Source organism: Aquila chrysaetos, chromosome Z (assembly GCF_900496995.4).
Source record: "Aquila chrysaetos chrysaetos chromosome Z, bAquChr1.4, whole genome shotgun sequence".
Lineage (NCBI taxonomy): Eukaryota > Metazoa > Chordata > Aves > Accipitriformes > Accipitridae > Aquila > Aquila chrysaetos.
Window position 1 is genome coordinate 84,899,214 of NC_044030.1, and position 18,524 is coordinate 84,917,737.

General features: G+C 37.6%; 1 protein-coding gene across 7 annotated transcripts in view; it reads right to left on the minus strand.

Moving 5' to 3' along the window:
• DYM (dymeclin) overlaps positions 1 to 18,524 on the minus strand; it is a 221,993-nt gene that overhangs the window by 173,605 nt on the left and 29,864 nt on the right. For all 7 annotated transcript variants that reach the window (XM_030004289.2, XM_030004292.1, XM_030004288.2 and 4 more), the window contains 3 exons: positions 14,833 to 14,905; positions 2,983 to 3,108; positions 1,220 to 1,362 (listed from right to left, as the gene is read on the minus strand). In XM_030004289.2, coding sequence (XP_029860149.1) covers positions 1,220 to 1,362; positions 2,983 to 3,108; positions 14,833 to 14,905 — 342 coding nt within the window. The remainder of the gene's footprint in view (positions 1 to 1,219; positions 1,363 to 2,982; positions 3,109 to 14,832; positions 14,906 to 18,524) is intronic.

The window sequence follows — 18,524 nt, forward strand, 5'->3', positions numbered from 1 at the left end:
GCATTGGTCTAGCCTTGAGCGTGTAAACTGGAAACCAGAAAGGAGATGCATGTTCCAGCAGCACATTGAGCTGTCTGTAACCTCATCTCATGCAGAAGCAGCAATGTGTTTAGGCTATGCTGCACCAAGTTACAGAGACATGCTCTTTTACTGCCTCCATGAGGAGATCCACGTGCACTGTCACAGACTGTAAAATATTTTCTGGCAGATCACTTGCGGCCTGAACTTTAATATCCCCTAGGGATGCTTCCAGTGAATGGATCTCACAAAAGAGTAAAATAAATAGTATCAGTTTTAACAGCAACTGACATGCAAAGTGTTATTTCGTTTATCGTGGAAAAAGAAAATAACATATACCTTTACTGTTAGCAATATATTATATTTTATTCTTATTATATGGAAAAGAAAAACCCTTAGGAAGAATTTTTATATGTAATACACACACCAATAAAACACATCTGGTGCGAGGAAGAGAGCAACCACCAACCAAAACACAATATATAGTATAAGAAACACGAGAACCCTTTTTCCTAACAAAAAATGGCATCAAGTCTTTCATATTCTTCAAGCGATATCTCTCTATAGCAAACAGTCCACCCACAAAAGGTCAGAATCTAGTCATACTATTCAGGAAAAAACATTAGTCAACCTACTGGGAAAGGCATATACCACAATATGTTACAAAAATTCCTATCTAGGTCACTCCCTTACATCACAGAATCCTTGAGACTGGAAGGGACCTCCTGAGACCACCTAGTCCAAAATTCTGCTCAAACAGAGCCACAGAGCAGGTCACCGTATCGACTGAGTGATTATAAAGAATAAAATATGCACATAAAAGTATTTCTTACAACATTTTAAGTAACTTGAAGCACGTGATCTATCAAATGGGGCACTACTTATTAAAAAAAACTCCAAACAAACGAACATCTTAATAAAAGAAAAATAGGGCCTAAGTGCTACTTTTACGATGTGCTGTCCTGCAGGTATCCCTGCAGTGCCTGCAGATGTAATTGCTTCAGATTCTAACACGTGTCGAGATGGGCCGTATATGATTACAATCCAAGCAGGCCTGTAGACAGCTTTTTTATACTGAGCATGCACACCAGTTATCACTTGTTGAAAAAGAAATGGGCTACAGGTGTGTTTGTAAGAGAGGTCACATACAAGGCAAAACTTCATAAGGTTTGAAATATAGTTTATAGAAAATAAGACTCACTTGCCACCCCAGATGCAATTCCGTAAAGCAGTCCTCCTCCATCTGTTTGCTGCTGAAAGACATGGGTCCCTGGAGGAGGGCTTCTTTCTTGTCTAATGAAATTATATAGTAAAGTTTTCACAAGTCTGCTGGTATATGGGAGACTGAAAAGAAAAAGAAAACAGCTTTAGTTGACTCACAGCTTGCAAAAAATTGGCACAACAAAGCCCAGGCAGGGTGCAAAGGCTGGTGTTTGGCATTAAACACGGACAGTAACTCTCCCAGTGCTGAGCAGACTGAAAAGGAAAAGAATGCCAAGGTCTTGCCTATGCAAAGATGCACGGACTTCAGCAGGGCTCTGCAGAAGCACTTTCAACAACAGGATCATGGAAACTATTTTTTGTTTTCTTTTTTCAATATAACTTTTAAACCAATCACGTAATTTGTCGACTCGTATTCTTTTACCTCAAGACACAACTGGAAAAATATTTACGCAAGAGAAAGAAACATTGTATTTGTTTAGTTTTCCCTCCATGCTTTGGTTACATAGAACAGGTAACAATAGTATTTCTCCACACCCCCAATATTTTTGTCTGTGTGCGAGGCTGGGGCCAATTTGCAAAGACCAACGAAACATCTGACGTCACATCAGTGAGTTTGACAAATGCACATAAAATTTGTTGGTTTTAAACAAAAGGTTACGATATTTCCAAAACAGAGAAGGATTTCCACAGAGGCAAACAGTTGGTTCCCATTCCCATATGATTTAGAGGTGAACAGACAGGGGCTGTGTTACGATGAACTCCAGTCCCCTCTAACCAGTCCCCCTCCAGCTCTTCGCATCGCCCTAGATTCCCAGTCACCGAATTCCCACCCCTGTCTCCAGAGGCCAGGTACCTGCTACTCCCAACTTAGACCTACACATACCACCTCTTCTCCCAAGCATTCCCCATTTTGCCCCAAACCCTCAGTTCCTTCGGTGCTGAGATTTAAGTACCACCAAACACCACAAATACCTCTTCTGCCTCCAGTTGCTCTGCCCACATATTGCTGAAGTTTGCCCTGTGCTCCCTCTGCCCGCAGGCAAGCTGAGCCTCCCTCCTTTCCCCGCATGTCACCCCAGAGCAGTACCTCTCTCTCACATCTAGTAGAAATTTCAGAAAATCAGACAATAGACACATTTACCAAAAATCTGCCCACATGGAATTTAAAGTTGAAAGAGGATGAATGGTAGCCTGACTAAAATGCGTATAAGCCACCATGACAAAGCATTTAAACAAAACAACCCACTCGCCAGAACAAGTAGTATTACTCACAGGACCGAGTTTACCACCTGCTAAGTATTTCCACTATTGCAGCTTAAAACTCAGCGTAGCACGTATTTGCAATCTTTCAAGGGGCTGCTGTTTATTTGTATTGCAAGAAGGCTCATTAGCATTTCTGAGGTACACATGTTCTCTAGACTGCAGTGTTACAGGAAAAGACCCACAGCTGAAACAAAAAAGCCATCCTGAAAAGTAAAAGCTGTTTTAAGTTAATGAAATTACCAAAAATGAAAATGGCTTCCAAAATAGTTTTACTGAAGTCTGGGCTGTGAAATTTAAACCTGAAACCTTCCAGCAGCCTTTACAAGTGTTTGCTTTCGTGTTCTGTTTTCTTTTGAGCAGAACAAGTTCTCTACCAAAGTGTATTTCGCTGTCTTTTGTTTTCAAGTACAAAGAGTCTAAACAAGCGATCAGAAGCATTTGCTTTGCCGTTAGATACCACCCCAGAACACAACATACCATCGACCATGCATCAGGTATTTGTGAATGATGCTCTCTCGTAGAATTTCTTTGTGGAATAATTGGCAGGAGAGGAAGACGATGAGAGTTGTCACAGCTTCCAAGGAAATGCTGTATGTAATATCTCTGCAGGAAAAAAAGGAAAATTTATGAAGATTAATCTGCTGGGTTTGTTTACAAAATTACTTCCAAGAACACTTGGTAGCTTCACCTGAGGTTATACACCGTTTAGCACAGCAAGTTTCAATTGGGAACACGTAAACAACAAATTCAAAAGAACCCCACTCAAAAAGCAACATCTCTTCATAACAACAATGGGTTGTTTTGCTTAGATATAAGCTTTCCCCCCTCCCCCAATATGCCAGAAGACAATGTAAAAACATTGAGGTATTGCCCAGAACATTCCAGCTGCAATTTCCAGACTACGCTTCACTCTAAAAATAATAAATATATCTCAAAAGCATGTCCTTTGTCCTGTTAAATAAAATTGTCACAAAAACATCATGCTCAAGTCAGGGAAAAGTCCAGCTAGCCAAACACAGGTCCATCTGCCAGGAAAAGTGGATCCCTAAGAAAGGAATATAATACACAAATGTTAGTTTGTGTAAGAAATGCTCAGAATATCAAGATACTACATACAATTGTTCAGTTTTAAATGGTATTTTTGAGGTAACAATGAAGTCTGAAGATATTACAGTCAATCCCAAAGAATGTGCTGTACTGGTTAAATACTGATACCAGACAGTTTAGCAAAGCTCATTAAGTTAAGGTTAATTTGGGAAAGGCTGTGCAGCAAAATGGATGAGAGATCCACTATTTGGGATATCTTGTGCTTTCTGTTCCCACCTCAGCCTATAATGTCCTTGTGACATATCTTATTTTTAAAAGGGGAAGAAAAATGGCATTTGCCTCCTTAATCGTCATAGATTGCAGACTACATAAAACCTTTTAAAACACAATGAAGTAACTTGAACATGAACCAGTATCGTTCTTGCTTTCAACCAAAGTCCATTTCTACCTCCTCCAAAAGTAAGGAGATACTTCATTTGGTGTAACAGTACCATCCTGTAATCCATTAGAAAGACTGTCATCAAGTACTTTTAAAGTTTCCCCCACTGTTACTATTTAATTTCCACTGTATGCTTCACAATCGAATATCATTAAGTTACAAAAGCTGTCCAGCATCAATTATCAAGGGGTTTTTTGACCTGGGACCTACTGGAAATTCAAAACCTATTTATACTTCTCAAATTCAAAGATTTTATAGTATCTCTATCTAAAATTAAAAAAATAAAAAAAAAAATCAGCATCAATGCGTGTTTAAGCAGTGATGCTAAGTTTTTCTTTGTTACAATGTCACCTTCCAAAAATTTTATTCTTAAGAGTTAAAACAAGCATAAACATAAAACTAAGTGCTCTTTCAAATAACAATGACTTGAAAACTACAGTGCAATCTCTCTTGAAACAAGATAAATTAACCACAGAAAAGACTGGCAGGAGTAAAACTCTTCGTTAGTCTCAGGATCAGAACTGGTGTGGTCCTTACCAAAATGAACAGGATTTCATTTAGAAGAAATCAGTCTGATTTTTAGCACACTCAAATACTTTAATATTCTCAAGTGTGCTGCTAGAAATACTGTAAATAACATGCATTACTGTAAAGCATGAGAAGAGTTTCATGCATCACGGTGTATAGACAGCTTAAGTTAAGCTCTTCTGCAGTAACTCTACGCCAGAGTTTCTGAGCAAAGAGCATGCTAGTGATTTGCTCAAAGTCAAGAGCAAACTGGAATCACAATTTCCTGGATCACAGTACACAGAACCGCACTACCTCTGATACAAAAATGTTTTGAAAGTGAAGGTTATGCAAACTCTCTGGTTTTGTTTTCTCTCGCATAATTTAAGTATTTGAATTTGTAACATTTTAAGTCATATATGTCAGGAAGAAACATACTGCTTGAATAACATTATTCCTTAAAATCATGCAGTACATTGTAATTACTTTTAGTTTTTGTGAGTTACCTGACTTTTTGCCCACTACTGAGGAAGTTAGCCAGTGTAAATGCTGATAATTAGATCAGGCCAGAGGTTACACTGTGATCTGGTTCCACTGCAAATTCATCTCAGCCAGAAACAAGGCTGAGCTAGGAACGGCTCCCACTCCCTCTCCAGAACAGGGATGCTTTGCAATCCACTACCCATGTTCATCCCAAGCAAAGCAAGGAAGACCAATATATATGGATTATTAGAGGTTTAGCCACCAGCAAAAAAAATTAAGAAAAGTTCTTCTATCAAAATAAAAACAACAGCTTGGATAAAATGCTTTTTAGCTATAGAAAAAAAAAAAATCAGAAGCTTATTATTACCAAGGCTGAGAATACAAGAATAACATCTCCAACCCTGAGTTGATGAATGAAAAGGCTAACTTCGTGACACACTGCAACATGCACTGGGTCACTTTGCTGAGGGGAAACAAATTTTAGAGTCTACTATACTTTTTCTCCATTTCAATCATTGGTTCACTTATTTTTCTGACAAACCATACAAGTGGAATAGCAAATTTGAGAAGACATTACAAAATTATTTTCTATTTTTCTAAGATTCAGTGTAAAGAAATAAACAAAGAGGTTACTGTAATGTATTAAGTACATTTTTGGGGAAAAAAAGATCTGCTTTCAATACCCTTATATAACTCTGAAAGAAAAAAAATAGAAAGAAAGCTGAATTAATGAAGTTCCAGTTAGTGAGTTATTCTCATTTTCTTTTGATTCAAAACCCAGTTAGGGCACATTTAACTGCAGAAACATTCCACTCAACCTGCAGAATCTGTTCAAATTAAATCTGCTCTGACATAAACACAACCAGAGTCCTGATAGCTGGGGTAACCCCTCAGCTACAGTCACCCTTAATTTATCAGCACAAGGATAAAGCTTCAGAGCAAAATTATTTTCTCCGCCAAGGGTCAAATGTACAGTTTTCTGAAACTCAAGCATTTCTAAAGGGTCACAAAAACTACCAGGAACCTCTTTTAACTTCAAAGAAAATACTGTTTATTTATATTGAGAGACTATAGAATAGGGGGGTTTGTTTTTGATTTTTTTTTTTTTTTTTATTCAAAGCTATCGGTCATATAGAACGACTTTACATGGAATTTATGCTGATCTCCAACTTCCTCTGAAAACTGTTTGCTTGCAGATAAGGAGGAAACTAGGAATAATGAACTCATGTATCAATTACATGTCAAAATTATTTAGCTATTTATTTCAGAAAACCAGAAGAACTGCATGATGACTTGAGTTTCTGTGGGTTGGTTTTTTTTTTTTCCTTCCAAAGTGTCTTCTAAAGCAAACAAAATCCACAGAACTCAGATAAAGCTCATGTCCCAGGAATATGGACTTCATAGACCAATGTACCAAAGCATACACAGGTTTGGGGGTTTTTTCCCCCCCTCGTTTTGGATTTTCTCTTTTGGAGATTTCAATAGTTATTCTCACTTAATTTTTTTTCCTTTTTCTCTCTCTCCTTCACACTGGAAGACATATTCCCATATCGGGTAGACAAACTAACAAATATTATTCTTTTGTCCCTCTTAAGACATACTTTTTTCATGAGGGAACAATCTGGCATAGACTGAACTCTAGAAATCATGGCAATCGTTTCTCTCCTGCATTTGGGTTCTTTCCTTATTACAAGTAGCTGTCCTCCTTGGTATCACATTTCTTACACAGTGACACAAAGCAAGCGCCTGTTTCTTTAACCAGATGGAATAGGTCCAGGTTCTTGTGACACCCAAGTTAAAACTGATTTCTGGCAACAAACCTTATATATACACATTTAGTCTCTAAAGCAAAGACATATCATATGTATCCGTTGTTATTGTAAATTATGAATTCTTTAGAGAATGACAACTTGAGCTACAAAATGCAAGACTCCTAAATGCTACCATAACATAAATGTGTGCATATCCTTAACGCACTTTTTAGCATCTACATTTCAATGAGAAACAGTTGATAGGTCAATGGATTCCTTCCAAAAGCAATGATACCAGATCATTTCAATGAATGCTTTTAAACAACCATGTACAATTTGTATTATAGTAATCTTTAGGTGACAACTCATTAAAATCAAATGACAAAAATTCTAGTAAGTCAGCGACACTTTCCATCTTAATCCCTTTTGTCAGATGATAGCAGAGATCCTGGACTCCAATTTGAGACACCTATGGCCCTAGGAGTACTGCTTTAAAGCAGCACTGCATTTAGACTTAAAAGAAGTACTGCTTTAGAAGAAATTGGTAGAGTAACTAATTCTTCCAGGATACAAACTAGAAAGGATATCACTTCTCTTCTGGTCTTCCATCAAGAACATACATTTTTATTGATTTATTTCATTTATTAATTGTGGTGGCAGACTTGTAAATTCCATCAGAGCTATCAACCTTCAGGCATTTGGGGCTTGAGAATGGCACCAGATCACCTATCTGCGTATCACACCCTCACAAGGTTTTGTTGGCTTGAACTGGACCAAGATTTCACCTTGCCCTTTTACAGACACTTATTTCAAATATATCACAATGCTGATACTGCACTTCAAGAGTTCCAAATGTCTGAAAAAAGAGGTCTATGGTCAAAACAGTAATCTTCAACAAAAATGAAAGATCTTCTTTGTGGTGGAAACAGGAAAAGAGCACGCACAAGCAGCCAGTTAAGGCAACCTGCCTGAGCAATAACTCTTCCAACTGCAATAGCTTGAACACTTGCCATTACTTGCACCCACAGACAAGTGCTCACACTAAATGGTACCACATAGCAAACAGATGCCACACCATGACACATCACTAGGTTTCGAAGTAGATTTCTTCTGAGCTACAAAGAAAACGCTGGAGTCTGAAGCAGACCAAAACGTGAAGATCATAATAGCAAGGCCATCTGTCAATTGTAGCCTGTGGGGAAAATACAAAAACCAAAATATGCTTGTCTGCTCCTGCAGACTCAAGTAAAAGCAATAGAAGCAGTTCGCCGGAATCTGATGCTACCAGCAGCTTATGTATTTAAGTTGGTAAGAGGAGAGGTATTAGTTTAATTACTGTTTCCAAATGATGCAATCGCCCCCCACAGAACAAGAACTACGGTCCTGTCAAAACCTCAGCTCCCCAGTGTCCTGGCATCTGCTTTTTCGACTCAAAACTCAAAATGTGGATGACCTTCTATCAGTGTCATCTACTGAGAACTTCAACAGTCTACCTACGTTTCACCATCCTGCTGCTGCTGGCTTCTCTCCAATGCCAAGCTCTGCTCACAACTGTTTTCTGTGCTCACCACATCATTCAGCTTTGTTCCCTGCCTCCGAGAGGGAGGTCTGTGAAAGAGGAACCAAGATGAAGCACAGAGGCAGTATATTAAGAAAATCTCAGCTAGGAACTCCAATTACCACTCTGAAGGCACATGCTGTTGTAAACACTTTAATTACTCAATGAAATGCAGCTATTTCTATACCTTAGCAAACAGAGGCTGAGAGCTCATAAATTATTTCACACCTACAGAGCAAACAGCCTGAACAGTCAGAAACAAACCTCTGAATTTCAAGTCACACCACTAGACCAAACCCCCTCCCAGTTTAAATATTTTCCTGAACTTTCACCCAGCCAGAGCTGTCTACTCTGAGTATTAAAAGGTTAAAAGGTAACTCATTTTCTAATTTAGGAGAGTTGCCAAAAGGGCTGATTCATACAAAAACTCTCAAATCGTACAGGAACCAGGTTTCATTTCCCTGCTTCCTGAGGGCCCACCAGAAAGGTGAAAGAGGAGTCACCACAGAGAATAGGATCAGTTTTGAAAGCTGCAAAGCAAGTAGAATATCTGGTTATCAGTCTCAGGATACAAGTACAACAACTCAAAGTGAACATAATCCTTCCTCTTGGAATCACTCCTAATTTTACACCCACTGATGCCACACACGCACCATGGCAGCCGATAATGCACTATGCTCATTACAGCTGACTCCAAGCACTGGGGAGATGTCCCAGAAGGGCACTCAAGAAACACCAACTGTAAACAGAGACCACCTCTGACATTTCCTACTGCATCTCCCCCACACTGGATACTCTTGACTGAGAGACAGAATGAGAGTGAGAAAACAAAAAAGATGGAAATACTCTAAAGAGAGTATCTAAAGGATTAAAATGACAGTTGGTTTCAAGACCCTTTATTCCCAGACCTATTCTTAAACCATCTCAGACTACATGGCTGTGTACATATTAACCTCACTGGCATTCAGTTCTTCCCTCTAGAGATTAAAAATATTAGAAAAAGTCCAGGACTTAAATGTTGCACAGAGAATCTATATTCTTCTGTATTTACCTTTCATATCGACAAGTCTTGTTAGCAATACCCACTAAATCTAAGTGAAAGACCTTACCCTTCAAAGAACAGAACACGAGAGCAAACCAAATACCCATAAAAATGGACAGCTCGAATGACTGGTCTTGCGTAGCTTTCAAACCTCAGGGAAAAGGCAGCCACAGAGACAACCCATGTGCGCAAAAAGCTACCATAGACCATTGCAGAGATCTGGACAGAGCCAGACCAGACGAATCACGTCCTGTGTTCCAGCTGTGCAGCCTGCGTGAACAGCAGACCCACTCCACAGTCTCTCTATAACACCACTTCTCAAATGTGCTGGTTTGAAGGCAGAGCCATCTTGATGTAAAGAGATTATTGCTGCCACTACGTCTCATGCTTGTCTAGGCAATGGAGAAAAAAGGCTTATGCCTGTCAACCTGGTCACTGTCACTGCTTTGAAACAGTCTGCAAACTCTTAAGGCGCCAAAGAGAGATACGCTTGACTTCAGTGCCTAGGCGTCTTTGGTGCCCAGACCAACGACCAAACCCAAATACTAGCAAGCAGGTGTTTTTTAAGATGCATCCAATATCTTTTGTGAAGACAGGGCTGAAAACCATAACAGAGAATGCAGACTATTAGGAGCTTGAATATACAGCACGATGTATGATAAAGAGTACATACCTCTGATAACAAACTTTCTAATCACAGAGCATAGGTACAAATTGAATGTAAGTTAAAGCACAGCTAGTGAAAAGGCAGGTCATAGAGAAACACTGATCTAAGTCTAAAATAAAAACTAAATTAGAATAGAATTGGAACAGAAAGAATAATGTGACAGATAGATAAAAATTCTTCTGCTTAGGACCTTTAGACACTTAAGAGGCCACACAACTGCCATCAGAAAAGAGAAAAGAATATAAAAGTGATGAAGAAAATCTTCCAAATAAATACATATTTCTTATTTGCTGCACCACCGCAAGGTGCAGCAGCAAGTAAAACGCCCTTTATACTCATCAGATACCTCCTACACAGAGCATAACAGTCTTAAACCTTGAGGATCTTCAAAATGAAGCAATACAAATCTCTTTCAGTTTGGATATTTTTGCTAGCTTCAACCTAAGTTTCAACAGATGGAAGTTTCCCTTTGATGATTAGACAAAGTTGCCAAAAATGCTGAAGTCAAATAGCTCTTCAAATACTGGAGCTACTACAATCTTGATAAAAGTTCCTTAAATAGTCCTTTCTTAAAAAAAGCACTATTCTGACATTGTTTTTAAAGTAACAAAAAAATTAAAAATACGACTCTCCTGAAATAGGAGAGTAAACAGTTCTTAACCTTTTCACTGCTCACAATTGGCAACGAAAAAAAGCCTAAACATTTCTCATCACCTGTACATGGCATCATTCCTACATTGCAATGATTCCATAGAGCTTTATAATCAATTTTATCACCCTTCCTCCTCCTACATTTGACTTTTAAGCTCCCAGGAAATGTAGTGAGCATCCTTAAATGAGTCAAAACACTGTTAACATTTAAATTTGGAAGTAACTAAGATTGCAACCTAAAACAATTGTAACTACAAAAAATAATGGAATGTAATAGAAATATCAACTAAATTCTACTGGCACCACAGGGTGCTACTTAACAGTGATGTAACAAGATCACAGTATTTCATTTTTCCTCCATATGTATTTGTAGTTTTTAATGAAGTGAAAATGTACTGATAACAACCAGATGTTCAGTTATGTATACCAGCTCTTAACAAGCTGCTGAAAGAAGCCTTCATAATTTAAAGCCTTGGGAGCTCTATCTTGCAACTAAATGTTAGCAATAGTTTCTACATAAAAATCATACAATTAAATACTGAAGTTGCATCTTTTTGCTGACTACGCAGTTTTAATCATTAATGTACACTCTTGAGTGCTAACATTAACAAAACCAAAGAAGAAGCAGAGTATCCATAACATACCCAAGGGAGCCATAAATCAAACATCAACACACCGTAACCCAAGTGTTATAAGGGACTGAACAAGTCTAATTCTTGAAAAGCAATAATGCTGTAGTTTCTATAAAATGTCTTTAAATTAAACGTGAAACCTTTTCCTTGGCATTTTGTACAATGCAGCAGAGCCTGTTTTTCAAAAGGGGAATTCAAGATCTTTTTAATAACTCTGAGATACAGAGCCACAATGCTGCAGAGTCCCATGGTCCCTACTACAACCTGTTTTAGCTATGCTGAGTGTAACCGCCTTAAAGCACATTTGCCTTCCTCATTATAAACTAGCTTTGAGAAATACGTTCCTTAAATTCATCGTATACAATTCTGAGACACTCCTAGATATGCTTTGCCGTACATCTCTGCAGCCTTTCCCAACAAAAATCAACACATTTTGGTTCTTCAGTTATATTTCATAGTAAGGGATACGGACAGGTGGGTTACAGACTTAACCATTTGCCACCTTCCCCATCTCACACACCTTCCTTATTAATTTTGAGCTAGACTGCCCACCTGCATTTTCCAAGTATGTCTGTAGGTTATTTTGTAGGCAGACATGAGCTCATTCTGCCAAGGCTTCTAAGTAGAGCAAGCTCAGAGGTGAGAACAAGCTCTGCCCACGCTCAGGAAAGACTCAAGCCTTCATGAACTCTGTGCCCCTGCCAAGCCCAAACTCTTACGCTTGCTTTTGGTCAGTCTGGAACATGGGTTAAGATTACGTACCTGCCTGCAAAATACCACACACAGGTATCATAAGCTCTCCTGCCAACAGTATGTGTTGTCTTCCATATACATCTTCACAACATGATACTCAACAGTGAAGAACAATAGGATCTATGTTATAATCACAAATTTCTCACTACTCTGTAACAGTATCTACAGAGCATCATCCAGCAATGCTGCCCACTCTTCAGTAACACATTTGCAAAAAAAAAAAAAATTAAGACAGCACATCTGAAATTATAGAGAGAGGGCAAAAAAAATTATAGTACTTCTGAAGCATACTGCTTTCACCAAAAAGCACCTGACATGACATTTAGAACAACTTCAAAAGCAAAGAGTGCAGAACTGTTATACAGGTGCCTCTGCTCCTGCAGTTTGGACAAGGAGATGGTCTTCCATGCTGTAAAAATAATCTTAGCATTTTGGTGAAGGAGAAAAAAAGCAGCTTAAACTGGGGTATAGAGAAGCAATATATTTAGACAGCAGCTGCCAGCTGTATCCACTCCTTCATGAAACTGCATCTACAGAACCCAAGGGACACACCAATTGTGACAATCCTCTGTTAAGGCTATTGAATGCTCCTAACAAAAACTTTGCTATTCTGAATGACGCTTCAAAGACAGGCTCAGCATGAAGATTTTAATGGTCTGTCACAACAAAAATTCATCTTTAATAGCAGCTTTACAGACAGACACTCTGTTAGCAGTGCTACTGTAAGCTGCCAAAGCTGCCTATCCTGTGGCAAGTGATCCTAAGTCCTGCTACACAAATCATTACAAGTTTGAATATTTCATGTTTTGCACTCAATCTATTCCTTCCCAAAATTCACATACTATGCTTGTAATTTTCTTGATTTATTCCAGCTTAAGACAGAAATTAACTATTCCCTTGATACAAAGTAGGGAAAGAATTTACAGTGTAACTCTGATCAGGGAGAAGGAGGGAAGTAAAAAGTAAACTCACTACTGAAATAAACCTGATGATTCTCCTGAAAAAAATTAATATTACAGTGAGCAAAAATGTCTCAGCCTTATAACATCTCTATGAAGAACAGAGTTGGATTGTGTATTACAGAAAGCAAATTTTTCCATACCTCCTTTCCCCTACCCTACTTCCCCTTCGATGATATCATTATACAATCATTAGTTAAGGCATTATCACATTGTTAAACATATTATACTGGTAAACAAGACAATAATGTACACTTTTGCACGTGTTAGTATCTTATTCAAAATTCAGTAGCATGTTATTTCAGGAAAAATTTAGCTAAGAAAACTTACTTGACAAAAAAACCCAAAAACCTTCCACATCTCTCTCTCATGAAAAGTGAGTATGTTTTCAATATAGCTGAACATTAAAGATTATAGACTGGCTTTATAACTTCTCCTTTTTTAATAACCCATTATTATCATTATATTATATAATAAACTAAGTGCTTTCAACAGCTACTTCCATTCCCAGCAATCACATTCACACAGAAATAGAGATGCTGACAGGTTCAGTTGTTGAAAAGGGTTAAGAACAATCATTCCTGTAAAACTTTTTCTGCCAGAAAGACAGAATAAATGATATTGGACTCCACACACACATTGGACTTCCAAGAAAGAAAAATAAAACCCTGCAGGATTTATGAACTTGCCCATATATCGCAGTCCTTTCAGCCCTTTGTACTTCCTCTAATCTGCTCCAAACAAAAAGTGTATCTGTTCCAGGAAGTCCTGACAAGCTTTGCAGAATGACACTCTAAATCATATCACTAATTCATTACACACTACCTACACAAAACCCTCATGTAATGTTGACAGAGTTGTATTTAATGACAGCAATGTTTCAAAAACTATTGCATCTTTGTCAGCTTTCCAACCAAAAGAACAATCCAAAGTACAAAAACTAAATCATCAGCAGAGCTATATACTACACTATAATAGATAGTCTGAAACTCTCTCAAAGCTGTGATGCTTTAACAGGGGCACTACATTTTAGGCACAGATTACAATGCAATTTAACGCAAAAGATACTGCTAACACTATCTTTGGTAAAGTTTATGTTGGGGAAAAACAAAGTTAAAACTTATCAGGACAGGTGTAGAAAAACATTTTTACTTCCAAAGAACAAAGTAAGTTCTCCTTCATGTAATACCAAAGTATGTTTCATGACACATATCCCAATAAGATGTAGAATCAACAAATCTCAAATACAGCAGATGCATGAAAAAAGCCATATAAACAAATCTGGAGATCTACAGAAACTTTCCACTTACTCATTTCTCTTCTCTCTTTTTCAGACATCAATTCATTGGTATTTCAGAAATCAGTATTAAATAAGTCATATGACTTATGTAATGGACATGCAGTTCAAAAACCCACACAACTGCAAAGGGGAACTTTTGTTTGAGCCTCGCTGCATCCCCCAGATGCAACACCTCCAATGTACCTTTCCCTGTACCATTAGCACAACCATTTCTAGCCAAAAGTTAGCAGTAGCTGTCTGTGTGCTGACAGAGGCACCTAAAACAAACGTCAAAACTCCTACAAAATAAAACAGGATAATTTCTGTTGATAGTTTGAACTGGATGTGAGATGCTCATCATGTACTTCCAACAGAATACTCAGGGCTGGTACTGGCAGCAGGTTATCATTATCAGTACTGCACCATCACATGAAGCATTCAAATACAAGTATTTAAACATTATAACCCCAGCACTCTAAGTTTCATATTCTCTCAAATGCTCAGTTTATAGAAGGAGGCTGAAAAAAAAAAAAAAAAAAAAAGAAAAAAGCCAACTTACAAGAGGGGAATTTCAACAATGAGCTGGATGAGGCAACACAGCAACTCTTCTATGAGGTCTTCACAGTCTGTTCCTGAAAAGAAGCATACCAAAGGTTTTCTGGATTTTCAAATACCAAAAGAAAGCAAAGATTTAAACTCATGGATCCAGACGAAAAGTATTTTACTTAAGGAACAAACACTAGAAGAGTTTAAGGAGATAGCATTCTTTCCTGAAACAGAAAGCACTTGGGATTATCACCAGAGAAAATGGTGATGCTTACCCTTTCATATATAAAACAAATAACTAATACCAATTGGATAAGTTAAATGAGATGTTGATATTGTACAAATATGCTAATACTAAGCACATCAAGCCTTACTTTACCCAAGGTCACATTAAATGGCATTATTACTAACAGTTGAACTGATCACTAGTGACTTCTCACTGGTCCACAGTTCAAGTCTCCTCTCAAAATTCCCTGCACTTCGCATATTTTCCCACCCCTTTTTTTAATCCCAAGTGATGAATAAGCAGAGACAAAAAGAAAACAGTTTTATCTGTCTAACATACACAGAACAATGTTCTAAACTGTGATCTGTCAAATGAATGCAGCTTACCATACACATCACTGCTGCTCTTACACAATTAAATCTACACACTATTTTTTCATGAATGCACATTTATTTATTGAAGAGGTTTTTACAGTTCAATGACAAGTATGGATTCATGAATTTCCAGAGTGCATTTTAAGTGAGCGGAAATTATTCTCTACTCATACACAATGTAACAAAATGCATGGGATGATTAAAAATTATTTTTTAAAAATGCAACTATTCTAAGCAGTAAAACTGGTGGTATTTTACATTAGCACTATAATTTTTAAAAGTAACTGTAACAAAAGACTTGCAAGACTTACTGAGGAAAAAGCTTATTAAACCATTTGAAGTTGTCATATAATACTAACAAAATAGAAGATAAATCTCTTGGCTCATCAGGATTTTTTCTGCTTTCAAAATAAAATTATAAAGAGAAACCTACAGCACAAAGAAGTATAAGGCTTTACAGTGTTGAATGGCCTAAGAGCAGGCATAGTTTTTCCCTCTGCATTACCTGATAGGCATTACAGCACTGCAGCACAATGATTACCCAAATGCTTGTTTATTTTGTATTTTCAAATAAATAAGTCTTGCAATAAACACAACATTATAGCCAGGTTATGGTGCTGTTACTCTGTTTAACCCAAGTTTGTTCTTAAATCCAGGACTCAATTTTAAGAAGCACACCAGAGGGAATATTCACAATAAAGCAAAATTATTTCTTTCCACAATCGGTTTATTAAAAACACATTAAAAATTGTCACCTAGTGAACTGCACATTCTAAAGGAAATCAGTTTTTTTATCACGGAAACGTGGTTTCCTTTATATAGAATCCCCCATGAGTAACACAATGTAGCTCCTGTTAGTAAAAACTGAGAACTGCTAGGACTATTTAACCTTAGACAGAAACCACAGCCAATAATGAAGCCCAGATAATGTCTTCTAATGTAACTGGAACGTGACAGTTTCCTAAGGTTTTTTTGAATCTAGAAAATGCTTATAGAGCAAGACTGCTGTTAATTCCCAAAAGGTACCTAATTATTTCTCTTGACAACTGAGGAAAGGGAGGAGGAGAGAAGAAAAAGGATGAAAAAAGTAAAGTGAGTGCATCTTAAGAATATAATTTCTTCCACTGTGCTATATACACAAGTCATTTGAAGAGAGAATAATGTTATTTGAGTATGAAAAAGGGCTTTTCCCCACACACACTATACTCAAAATAAAGCAAGAAAATATTGGGTTAGCACAATCACGTAGAATGGAAGATGTTAGTCTTTCCTGCTCTGTTCTCAAACTATTTTTCTTTTTTTAAAAAAAGCTTAATTGCTGTAATCAATGTGATTCAGTTGTAATAATTAATGTATCCTTTTCCCCATTGGGGCACACGCATTCTTGTTTAATTCTTGTCTTGCCGAGACAATGAGGCGGATGCATGCCAAATCTATAACGTGAGAGAAAGCTATAAACATGGAACACTATGTGTTTTCATAAACAATGCCTTTTTCAATAGCAGGATAAAGACAATACACACAATACTCATTCACATTAATAGATCACATACTTGGATCAAAGACACACGTAAAGCGTTGGGGAAAATAAGTAAAGGGTGAATCTGTCCAGACAAGATTAGAGCAGACTTGCAGAAAGAGGAATCATAGGTGCATCTGCTAAGTTCTATCACACTGCAGAAGTAACTGCAAACACACACAGTTTTTAAAAAGCCCAGTTATGATGCGGCACCATTTTTCATCAGCCATGTTTAAGTCCTCGAACATGTGGATTACTTGCATTGTGGGGTTTCTGGCCTTTCGGTGGGGTTTGTTTGGGGTTTTTTTGTTGGGTTTTTTTTTTCTTTTCTTTTTTTTTTTTTTACATAAATAATTTTTTTTTTTTTAACATTTCAAAGCTATGCACATTACACACACTGGATTAGCAGACAGTACACAGGCAAAATGGCTTATCCAAAGGAAAGTATACATGCCAGGAGACTCCACTTCCAGTTAAACCAGCCCAGCTCCCTCACCGGCCATGATACAGGGTCTAACATAGACAGTAAAACAATCTTTCTTCTCAAGAACCTAACTACTGTGTTGTCACAACCTGATCTGAGCTGCTGTAGAAGCTGGATGTGTCTGATGTCAATAAGATATTCAGGCATAGCAAGGTGTAGCCTCATCTTAGGTGTTACTCGGTTTTCTGCCCTGTTGCTCCTACAGATAAGATAGACCCTGGACATCAGTAATGAAATAATTCATTACTTGTAAAACAGTACCTAAAAGCCTCACCCATTCAATTAATTACAAAACCAGCAGACTTAAAGCTTCTTTGGGTTTTGTGGTTTGATCTTCAGCTCTGAGGACTCTCAAAAGCTCCCAACTTTCACTTAACAGTGTTAATAACGAGTACATAAACTAACTGCCATCCCTCATTTCCTTCATATGACAGCTGAACACTCATGAAATCATTTAAGGGTTGCAGTAAAAGTATTATTATTTATTCCCTCCTTTATGTCCTCTTATTTGCTCTAATACACCAAATACAGTCCCTTAGCAGCCTTGTGATAAACACTTCTCTATAGAGAATGAATAAAGTTCCCTACTACGGGTCAGGGAATAGGTTAAATGAATTGATCGTTTGACTTAGAATACAATACACAGCATGTGCTCTCTTACACCTCTAAATCACAATACAGTTAAAGAACATGCAGAAATTATGGGATACAGACAGTGGAAGCCTCACTGAAAGATGAAGGATTTGTGTTAGCAAGACTAACTCCAGCTTCAGATCAGCATATGCCAAGTCCAGTTTAGGATTTATTAATATTAGGATTTTGCAGCTGAATCTATAAGGATTTTCCTACAATCAGAATTGTGCAATATCCTCCAAAGTTATACACAAATTCCAAATTATGGATGAAGAGGCAAAGGTTGCACTTCCTGGGCCAAAGAACCATCTGAAAACTGTCAAAAGAACAAACTTCTACTAATGGTCTGACTATTGTGAAGGAAATCAGTAAACAGTGCTGTTAGCAGGGACTCGATCCTGTGCAATTTATTCATTACAGCTGTATAACGGTAGGCTACAACATATCCATGCACTCAAACTTTTTGAAA